General features: G+C 45.4%; 1 protein-coding gene across 1 annotated transcript in view; it reads left to right on the forward strand.

Moving 5' to 3' along the window:
• The window catches only part of SEMA4C (semaphorin 4C), a 30772-nt gene extending 20067 nt beyond the window's left edge, over positions 1 to 10705 (forward strand). The window contains exons 7-15 of the mRNA XM_077262882.1: positions 56 to 172; positions 960 to 1111; positions 1520 to 1695; positions 5702 to 5846; positions 6308 to 6530; positions 6618 to 6733; positions 7712 to 7869; positions 8283 to 8350; positions 8437 to 10705. Coding sequence (XP_077118997.1) covers positions 56 to 172; positions 960 to 1111; positions 1520 to 1695; positions 5702 to 5846; positions 6308 to 6530; positions 6618 to 6733; positions 7712 to 7869; positions 8283 to 8350; positions 8437 to 9281 — 2000 coding nt within the window. The 3' untranslated portion in view covers positions 9282 to 10705. The remainder of the gene's footprint in view (positions 1 to 55; positions 173 to 959; positions 1112 to 1519; positions 1696 to 5701; positions 5847 to 6307; positions 6531 to 6617; positions 6734 to 7711; positions 7870 to 8282; positions 8351 to 8436) is intronic.
• Positions 10706 to 11625: the final 920 nt, after the last annotated feature.

Genomic DNA, 11625 nt, shown 5'->3' on the forward strand with positions numbered 1-11625 from the left:
GGAGGACTAGTAAGGCAGGATTAGATATAGTAAGTGTCCATTATTTCTATTTTAGATGGGATTTTGTACTCTGCTACATTATTCAACTTCCTGGGTACAGAGCCGGTGATTCAGCGGAGCATGGGGCAGCATAACAGTATAAAGACAGAATACCTGGCCACGTGGCTGAACGGTGAGTAAGACTCCGGGGCCACGTTATCATCATTGGATTTACTCTTCTTTTTTTTTTTATTATTTATAGAAATGGTCCTAGTAGCCAATATTAATGCAACTGCTTCATTACATTTTTACCTTTTCTAAGTTATCATTTTTATATATATTTTTTTTATGGTGGCTAATTTATACTTTGCAGCTTTTCGAAACCTGAACATTGCTCTTCAGCAGAGTACAAAATCCAAGAGGGTTTTTTTTTTTTTTTTTTTTCTTTGCGATATTTAATTAGAACACCATTGAAAGGCTTACGAATACTTTTTTTTTTAATTTTTAGAATTCTAAAAAGGCACAAAAAATTAAGCATCTTTGAATTAGCGCCAATTTATCAAACACATTTTGATGCATTTTGTGCAAAGTCAGCGGATGCTGAAAGAAAGACGCAACAGAAAATTGACTTTAACCCCCACCCCTAAAAAAACAAACAAACCCCCAAAAAAACCTGCAAATGATTAATTTGGATGAATACCCCTTCCAGTTTATTGTACAAGCAATATTTACTGCACGACCCCTGTGGGAGCCGGAGGAGGTGATCACATGAGGTGATCACATAGGGCGCCATGGGCGTTTCTGCAATGTCCACGTGACTTGGACCCGCACCGATTAGTCTTTTCTGACAAGTGGCAGATATGCTATATAAGGAGCAGCCTATTAATGGCGGCATGTACATGGAAATTAGTTGCCTTTCTATTACTTTTACTCCCTCGCACATAATCTAATCTGACAGTATATCGCTTTTCGCCTTCTAGAGGCCAAGTTTGTGGGCTCCGCTCACATGCCGGAGAGCGTGGATAATAAGATGGGCGACGATGACAAGATCTACTTCTTCTTCACTGAACGAGCCCTGGAATATGACTGCTATAGTGAGCAGGTGGTGTCCCGGGTGGCCCGCGTCTGTAAGGTTGGTGACATTTGCTGCCCCATCATTTTGTTTGATTGTCTCGGTCACTTCTTTATTACATTCCGTTTATTACTTTTTATCCTTCTGTAATATTTATGTCCTTTGTGTCTATAACCAGCTCCGTCCATCCCCCATTACGTCATTACAAACCACCTAGAATGAAAATTATATTTGACTCCTTCCATTCAATTTCCTAATGCAGCGGCTGTCGCGTCCCTTCCCCCATAATGGGGGTGAATGGAAATGGAGATCCATTAGCAGTGACCTGAAGTGCTCCTCCTGCTGTGTAATACAGAAGCTGATGTACTATTTCTCCGCCATATGGATCATTCATTTTAAAGACTTCTTCCCATTGTGGTCTCTTGTTTATTAAGATGTTTCTTACGCCATATTGTAATTCGCTTCCAGGGAGACTTAGGAGGGGCTCGAACGCTACAAAGGAAGTGGACCAGTTTCTTGAAGGCCCGGCTAGTGTGCTCCATTCCAGAGCTTCAGCTTCACTTTAACCTTTTACAGTCTGTGTTTACCCTGCGGACGGATCAGTGGCGATCTACGCAGTTCTATGCCGTCTTTCAGGCACGCTGGTGAGCTATTAGTATTATGCGATAAGAAAAAAAAAAAAAAAAAGCACCCCGTGCACCATAACACAAACAAACGGTGGAATATGCGGGCACCGCAAAACTTCTGCATCAAGAGATAAGGCAGATGGGGACGTAAAGAACATTTCACTATTTTTGTGCTAGGTAATTCATCACAACCCAAGAATCCATATTAGATTACCCTTTACCTGGTTGCTGTTTTTGTGCAGCATAGAAAATTTAAATTTAGATGATTTCCCCACGTGCAATAATCGAGGCTATTACAGCACAAATCATTATACCTGTATTCTAATAGTTGGTGACCTACATCTAGATGTCTATTTTTGTCCCTCCAGGTCATTATGGTGAACTTTTACCATCTCAGTCTTTTTACATTACCATTGCTGACTTAGGCTAAGTTCACATTAGCATCTCTGTGCACAGCGTATCATCTGCATGCGCAAACGCATTCAAACGCATGGTTACGCTGCATTTTTAATCCACATCAGCTTACCCATGATGCCAAAAAAAGCTGCATTTGCATGTGTTTTTGCCTGCGTTTGCTTTAATTATGCGCATGCGTTCGTTATTTCCAGGAGGGCATGCTTGGACGTGCGCTGTCTGAAATACGCAAACGCATGCATACGCATGTCCTTGTGTACCCATAGACAGTAATGCGTGGTTTTGACGAACTCATCCGCATGCGCATGTCTGTGCCAAATTGACGCCTCAAACAATGCAACATGTTGCGTTCGTGAAACGACGCATGCGTACGCATCCGCATGCTAATGCATGTCCCTGCGTTCACAGTGTTAAATATATGTACGCAAGACTCATGCGGATCGGTACGCAGGTATACGCTGCACACACATACGCTAATGTGAACCTGGCCTTAGAGAGAACCTGTCTGTGGCACACTGCAAAGACAGGTGTGACACACACACACACACACACACACACACACACACACACACACACACACACACACACACACACACACACACACACACACACACACACACACACACACACACTTGGTGTAAGGCATATTGTGAAGTCTGGTGGGTAGCAGCGCCTGCAAGAGAACTACTAAGCCCAGTGGAAGCAACCCTCGGCCCCTGAGATTGGGTGGTGCTGGAGATCGAGGAGGCAGGCCAGTGCCATTGCTGTGGTCGCTGGTGGGACTACAGTGAAATCTGTGCAGCCGCTTGGGACATAGTGTCCTGCGTGGTTCAGGATGTGCCCAACTGCCAGACGATGGATGTTTAGACACGATCCTTAGTTCTCAGTGGTGGGGAGGGAACTGAGGTACTTTCCTGTAAGCCTGAGGTGCCATAGATGCCAAGGTCCAGGCTGAGAGAAGTTTTAGTGCATGTATAGTGCTAGATGCAGCGGGAGTGAGGAGAGCTGCTACATATTGCTGGAGAAGAGCCGGGGTCCTCACTCCATGAGGGCTGTTGGCTCAGTGTACTGAATAACTGTGGAGAGCTGTAATCCTCATCGAGTTTTTCTTCCTGTTGCACCTGAGGTTTGGACATTGCTTATTGAGGCAGGCTGATCCCGCATCCCTTCCACGATGTTCCCTTTATAATGGCATTACACAGCCAATACCTGTAAAAGACCCTTAGCATCACAAACATGCAATAATCAATCAAAACACAAGACGCGTTGACTTGGTTGGAAATTATTTGGCCACGGCCTTGATTAAAAATTCACATAGAAACTTTAAACTTATAACAAACTGCAGCTTAGCCCAATCTCAAGCCCGATTACCATTTCCAAACACCTGATGTCCATTCAGTTCCCTGAACGACTTGCCCCAGGCCCGTGACAAAGCAAAAATTGAGGGAGGGAGTGGTAGCACTTCCTTCTGGCAGCGATGGGGAATGACAAATGTCCCTCATCGCTGCCTCTTCTTATCCCCCTCAGCCCACCTGTATTTACTAAATAGATTGCCCTATCAATGGACGTCGCTGGGGGAAAAGCTATACTTCACCCAGCAACGTGCTGCTGACAGGCTAAAAACCTCCACCAATCCCTGTACATCAAAAATACCAGGAAAGCTTGGCGGAAGAACTTTTCCCACCAGGCTTAACCCTTTAATAGGTGGGTTATATTATGGCCTAGTAAAGCCGTATGTAACCCTCCTGATGGTCCAGGTTGTATCGTTCTTCTGAGGACGGCCCATCAGCGGCGAGACAACTGTGACCGTTGGCAGCCATTACGCCCCAGCTCAGTGGAGGCAACCCAGACATATCGGCACATTTTTACATATGGAGGTAGTTGGTATTGGCTGTATAGTTGCTTGTCCATTAATAAAAGTTAGGGTATGTGTCCACGTGCAGGAAACGCTGCGTGTTTGACACTGCGCAGAGCCGCAGCGTCAAACACGCTGCGTCCAGATGTTACAGCATAGTGGAGGGGATTTTATCAAATCCCGTCTCCACTATGCGTGGTAACACGCACCCGGCGGCCCTGCGACTCCGGAAATGCGCGTCTTTTAAGATCGCAGCATGTCCGTATACCTTGCTGCGCCGCCGCAAGGTATATCACAGGGCCCTATGTGTGGGGTGCGATGATTCCAGATGTGTGCAATGAACACATCCGGCATCATTGCGTCACAGAAGGGGGCGGGGCTTAGGGCGGAGCGGGTTTGCCGCTTCTTCCAAACCGCCGGCCATCCTGAAAGTGGACACGTACCCTTAAAGTTGTCCGGCCTCAGAGTGATTGCAGACTTGTGAATCCTCACATCGCGTGCTCTGTGAAGATTCTCTGGAGCATGCGGCCGGTGCGTGACTGTAAGTATCCAATTTGCATGCATGCAGTCATGTGCCGACTAGACATGCCACCCCCTCCTTCAATGCAAGTGTGTTGAGCATATCCGGACAAGTGTAGTCAGAATGTGGCCGGAAGTATGCAGGATGTGAGCGCTCCTGGTGCCAGAGAATCTTGACTGGGCACAATGTGTGTTATGTGAGGATTCACAAGTCTGAAGTCTTCCCTTAAAGCGAATCTGTCACCCCTAAAATCGATGGTGAGGTAAGCTCACCGTCATCAGGGGCTTATCTACAGCATTCTGTAATGCTGTAGATAAGCCGCCGATGTTACCTGAAAGAGGAGAAAAAGACGTTAGATTATACTCACCCAGGGGCGGTCCCGCTGCGATGGGTGTCGCAGGTCCCGTACAGCGCCTCCCATCTTCATTCCTTGACGTCCTCTTCTGGTCTTTGCGCCGCTACTCCGGCGCAGGCGTACTTTGTCTGCCCTGTTGAGGGCAGAGCAAAGTACTGCAGTGCGCAGGCGCCGGTAAGGTCAGAGAGGCCCGACGCCTGCGCACTGCAGTACTTTGCTCTGCCCTCAACAGGGCAGACAAAGTATGCCTGCGCCGAAGCCGCGGCGCAGAGACCAGGAGCAGACGTCATGGAATGAAGATAGGAGGCGCCGGAGCGGACCTGAGACGCCCATTTGACCGCAGACCAGCAGCGGGACCGCCCAGGTGAGTATATTATAACCTCTTTTTCTCCTCTTTCAGGTAACATCGGGGGCTTATCTACAGCATTACAGAATGCTGTAGATAAGCCCCTGATGACGGTGAGCTTACCTCACCATCGATTTTGGGGGTGACCGGTTCCCTTTAAGGCAAGACAACCCCTTTTTAAACTTAATACATATCGATGCTGAGCATGTTTGAAGTGTGTAGAGGAGAATTTTTGGTTGAAAGACCTGCGGCAGCTGAACTGCCTTTGGAACAAAGGATTGAGCATGTTTCAAACCAATGTGCCTGACCAATATGATCTGCTATATGGAGTACTGGACACCCCTGTGCACATCAGTTAGCTGATCGGTCAGATGTGGCCTCCTGATGGGCGATTTACTTATGTAGGAGACAAGATGCAGGTTCTTCATGTGCCTGGTAGGGCTGTATGTATAGTCTATAGTTGAAGCAGCTAGCTGTTTATTACATACATATAAGTATCTAACACTTTGCATGCCTTTTTCTTTTTTTCTTCAGGGGTGATGTTTCGGTTTCTGCGGTTTGCCAGTACGCCATCCAGGACATTCAGAAGGTTTTTGATGGCCCTTACAAGGAATACCGGGAGCAAGCCCAGAAATGGGGTCGCTACTCTGACACGGTGCCCAGTCCGCGACCTGGATCTGTAAGTTTAGAGCAGTTAAAGCAATACTAAGTGTGTAATGCAATCCGCTAACCTCACATGAACTGCACTCTGAGGCTGCGCGGGCCGATCCCTGGAGACCAAGCCAGGAGAGAGATTGCTGAAGCACAAAGGACGATTTCTGGTGAAATCAAAATTCAGCATGAAACAGTCCGGGAACGCCATAGTATAATCTATTCCTCCCTCTGATTAACGGCACTACCTTATCCCTCTAGGCACCTTGTACCTGGGTATTGTAGTTAATAATTAGAGCATCCATGATGCTATTTACAAAGTCATGGAGGAGGAAAGAGAAATAATTAATTTCTACCGTAGTGGTGACATCAGCAGATAAGGAAATGTCGCTAGTTGTAAAACGTGGCATGCAAGTCACTATTTGGTATAGTGCTTTTTGATTACTTTTTCAGTTTTTCTCTACTAAAAGAAACTTCTTTTGGTTCCAGTGTATCACAAATTTCCACCGGCATCACGGAATGAACAGCTCGATGGACCTCCCCGATAACACCCTCAACTTTGCCAAGAAGCACCCCCTGATGGACGAGCCCGTTCAGTCTGTCCAAGGCCGCCCTCTGCTGGTCAGGAAGGGAGTGAATTTCACAACTCTTGCCGTGCACAGGACCACAGGGCTTAGTGGGGAGTTGTACGACGTGCTCTTCATTGGAACAGGTCAGTGTGTTCTATTGATGTTGTCTCTATCAGTGGAATGTCTGCGATCGTTCTCAAAGATGCTCATTATCCTTTATTTTGCCGCAGGAAATGGATGGCTGAACAAAGCTGTACGTTTGGGATCTAGTGTCCATTTAATTGAGGAAATCCAAATGTTTGACAAGCCATATCCAGTCCACAGCTTGGTCCTGTCTACTCGGAAAGTAAGGATTACAGTTATTAATGTCACTGAAGCTTTCATCAGGCTTTTTGTTTAGCATTTTTACTCCCTCTCAATATGGCGTCTCCATCTAAATGTACAGCTAATACAGGGGTCTCAAACTCATTTTCACAGAGAGCCAGTAGAGCATTATGGTTACCTTGAAAAGGCCACTTATAACATGGTAAGGGCTCATGCAGATGTCCGTGCAACATGGTACAAGCATGTACTGCAATTCTCAGACTAGCCAGGGGCTGTAAAAGGGCGAGCAAGAGTGCTCTCAGAGCTGTCCCAGATCTCAGATTCCAAGATGGTTGCTCCCTACACCAAGTACTGGTTGTATCTGCTCTGATTCAAAGATGCAATCAGCTCCTTTTTAAGTGCTGGCTAACTGCATCCATTTGGTTTCAAAGATGGCACTCACTCCCTGTGTTGGTGCCGTCACCAGTATTTAATAGAGAAGGGGGGCCATCTAGGATTTTGAGCTCTGGCGCAAACCTCCACACTGCTCTTTTTAAGAGAAACTCGCAGGCGGTGGACTCAGAAGGCCCAGCTCTGCACTTTCCTCATACGGAGAGCTGGTTCTTATGACCTCAAGGACCATGATGTGGTGGTCTGGACTCATCCCACGGGCCATGAGTTTGACACCCCTGGGCTAATATGGAGTTGCCAGGGTTTCACTTGATACGGCTGCACAGCTCAAAGCTGACCTGGCGCTAAGGGCATGTACACACGGGGCGTGTTTGGAGTGGAAAATCTCCTGCGTATCATAGCATGTTGTAGATGAGAGAAAATTCAGAGTAAATTGGTTTTTGAATCCGCACCGTGTCACTTTATGCCTCAAGTTTCATCCTTGTATAGGGAATATCCAACAAAATCGACTGCTTTGACACCACAAATACTCCCCATGTGCATGTATCCGGGGGGTAGAATGGTCTTCTTATCTCTATAGATTGGGCTGACGTTTCCTTTTCTATTACAGACGTTTCTCTTCGCTGGCTCTCCCTCTGGGCTGATACGGCTTCCCATGGCGGACTGCAGTAAATATCGCTCCTGTGCTGATTGCATCCTTGCCCGGGATCCCTTCTGTGCCTGGAATCTGAGCTCCAGCCGATGCGTTGAGTCTGATATACAAAATGGGTGAGTAGCGGTCATATGCAGGGTCAGATGGTTGGTTGGTATATCCATAACATGCACTGAGGAAGCAATATTCGGCAAGGGCTACAAGGCGAATTGTGTTTCGTGCCCTTGAGATCATGGCATTGCAACATCATGTTCAATGATTACCTATGGTGACATATGATACATTTCCGACACTATAAGTTGGATTTTCTGTCCCTGATTGCAGGTCGTACACGGCTCTCTTGATATTGACTTCTGCTCTGGTTACACACAACTCCTCCCCCACCTAATTTCCCCGTAAAAATCACATCCGTAAAGTAGTTGTACGATATCAAGATGTTTTGGTTGTATGACGTGTCACACGCCGCTGTCTAGCCAAGTTTGTACCTATGTCAGGAAACTTTGCACTAACATTTTTGTCTTCTTTGCAGGGATGCTCTGCTCCAGGACATTGAGAGCTTCGATACATCCATGTGTGAAGTTCAGTACATGAAATTATGTAAGTTTCTATCTTCCATCAGATTTAGGATTAGTTAGGGGAAGCAGAACTATTTTCTCATATTTGTTTCAATTTTTCTATTTCAGCCAAACCTTCGTCAAGAAATCTCACTGTGGCCATTGGGACAAATGTGGTTCTCCCTTGTGAGCTGACCTCCAACCTGGCCCAACCCATATGGAAGTTCAATGGTCAGGATTTAAGGCAGGACGATAATGACTCTGTGCTTTACGACATCACACTCCAGGCTCTGGTTATCCTCGGAGTTAATGTTCACCATTCTGGGACTTATAGTTGCTTTTCGGTTGAACAGGGGGCACAATTTGCTTCTAAACATTACCAGTTAAATGTGGTGGCCTCCCCGTCTCTGACTCTGGAGTCTTCTGCTCCTATGGATGGTTTGGGTTTGGTCTGGATGATGGTTATCGCTCTTGGGGCTGTTTGCTTGGCCCTTTTTCTGGCGGTAGTCTACCTGCGGAGAAGGTTACAAGATGAGATGGAGAAAGGTTCCAAAACTCTGGAGAACACGCTTGTGTATCCCATCCAGTTACCATCACAACCCAAAATTGCAAAGTGCCTGCCCAGTGCAGACTCTGATGAGAAACTCTGGGATCCTTCCTCCTATTACTATTCTGATGGATCACTAAAGATTGTCCCAGGCCACGCGTTGTGCCAGAACAGCACGGGTTCCTCCTCTCCATCTGGCAATGGCATTCCTGGTCAACCACTTCCTTCACCACCTCTTCATTCACCTAACCATATGCTGCTGTCCGGCGTCCGGGGCTCCAGCAGTAATGGCTACATACGGCTAACACTAGGTGGGGGAATAAATGAAGAGCGCCCACCACTTGGGGACCTAAATGAAGAACTAAGGTGGAAACTGAAGCAGAGGCAGACCTTGCCGGACTCCAATCCAGAGGAATCGTCTGTCTGATGACCCAAGTTGCCACCTGCACAGTTTGCACTGGTTTTTGTTTTTTAGTTTTGTTTTTTTTTTAACTACTTTTTATGTTGTACTACCTCAGGGACTGGAGATTTGGTGGAAGGATGTGGCCAAAACTTAATTTCTCTTTCCACCCGTTGTCTCCACTGCAGATGTATGGAAACAATGAGAAGACCTTCATGGTTCTCTTTTCATCCTGTTGTACTTTTCTCACATTTTTCTCACAGTTCTGTGACTTGTAAAACTTCAGTATTTTGTGAATCTTTCTTGTAAGATTTGATGCGTTCTTGGGTGATGTTGGATCCGGACCGCCACGGAGGAACCAGTCTCCTCCTATTCCTGAAAACCTTGGCCAGAAGAGCAATATTCGACAGAAGACTTGGCAACCTGTTTACTCTTTCTGTCCATTCCTGTGCAGGGATCAATGGTTTAACCACTTAGTTGCCGGTCTTGATTTACAGCAGGTTTCCCGGTGTATGGCAATAAGATCACTACTGTTTTCTATAGCATTTTCACACTAAACGTTTACAGTGCTTTCTCATACCACCAATCCTTTGTGGAAGGAACAGCTATAGCTTAGCCGGCTGTTGTCACAGCAAGCGAAAGGAGTGCGTGCGTATGAAATCCGAAGAAAGTAAGACTCCAACATATCCAGTTTTTACTTGGAGGCAGCATTTGGGTTTATTTCTAGGTTCCCCCCCCCTGCTCAAACCTTGCCTATTTAACCCCCTCTTCCCCACGCGGGTCACATGTAAAATGACTGATCGGATCACGTAATCGTGATGCAGCCCCAGCCTGGTTGCTGAGTGTTCGTGTAAATGACTCGTTTTTAGACGCATGATAATGAATGTGAGGATCTGTTAATAGTTCTACGCTCCTTATTTTATATCGTTCTTCTGGAAGCAGGAACAATCAATCCTTCTAGAATTTTTATTTTTTTAGTGTCCACGCAGTTCCGTAATCTCAGCCCCTTCAATCATTCCACAGTGAGACATAAATGAGAACATTTCAGAGATCCATAGACAAGACCAGGGCTTGCATGGATTTATTTTTTCCCGCTGCCAAATGCCATTAATTTTTTTTATAGATTTTTTTTGTTTGTTTTGTATTTTAATTTTCACATGGTCTGCGAGTGGCGGAAGGGAGGGATGAGAGAGTTGTGTTGTGTATATACATATTCTATTCACTGTTTTTTAAATCCAAACCTCCTTGGGGGTCTGCACGCTAAAAATATCTTTTTTTTTTTTTTTTCCATTCTCCTCTGTAAATAGGATCCTGTTCTCACGCTCTCTCTTTCCCTTGTCCCCATGCTCATTCTGTAGTTCACTGTGTAATTTATTTGTCTGTTTGAAATATATTTATTTCCTGTAAATAAGTATTTTTATATTGAGAAAATAAAAATGGAATTTAAACAATGTTAATTTTTTTTTTCCCGTCCCCCCCAATGTTCTGTACCCGTTTCGTGATTTGTGCCTTTTCCTATCCTAAATTTTTACTGTATAGAAATCCAGGTAATTTGATTGGTTTCCCAGTATTAATCTAGATGAAAGAATTCTCCTGTGAAAACATGTTATCACCTAATCACAGGATAGATGATTTCTTGCTTGATCGATGGCGATCAGACGCCGGAACCTGCATCGATTGGAAAAACAGAGCACATTTATTACTATTGGGGCACAGACGGCCGTATAAATCAGAACGCAGTGCAAGGGCTGGCCGGTGGCTCTCATGACTTGAGATTCGTACAGTGGCTTGCGAAAGTATTCATACACCCCCTCATTTGTGCTTTGCTACCTCACAACCTGGAATTTCACTTTTTTTTTGAGAGATAGTTTACATCAGTTCATGTAAAGAACATGCCTACAGCTGTGAACATTTTGGTGTTCTTTTTGTTTGATTCACAAACAAAAATACTACAAAATAACTGAAAACTTCAGTGCGCATAACTATTCACTCACCTAAAGTGAGTACTTTGTAGAGCCTCCTTTTGCGGCAATTACAGCTGCAAGTCGCTTTGGATAAGTCTCTGAGCTTTCCACATCTTGCCACTTGTATTTTTGCCCATTCCTCAAGGGAAAATTGCTCCAGCTCCTTCAAGTTTGCTATTTGCCGGAGGAAACCATCTATCTTCAAGTCTGACCAGATTCTCAATTGGCTTAACCCCTTCATGACCTTGGGATTTTTCGTTTTTCCGTTTTCGTTTTTCACTCCCCTCCTTCACAGAGCCATAACTTTTTTATTTTTCCGTCAATTTGGCCATGTGAGGGCTTATTTTTTGCGGGACGAGTTGTACTTTTGAACGACATCATTGGTTTTACTATATGGTGTACTAGAA

Source organism: Ranitomeya variabilis, chromosome 5 (assembly GCF_051348905.1).
Source record: "Ranitomeya variabilis isolate aRanVar5 chromosome 5, aRanVar5.hap1, whole genome shotgun sequence".
NCBI lineage: Eukaryota > Metazoa > Chordata > Amphibia > Anura > Dendrobatidae > Ranitomeya > Ranitomeya variabilis.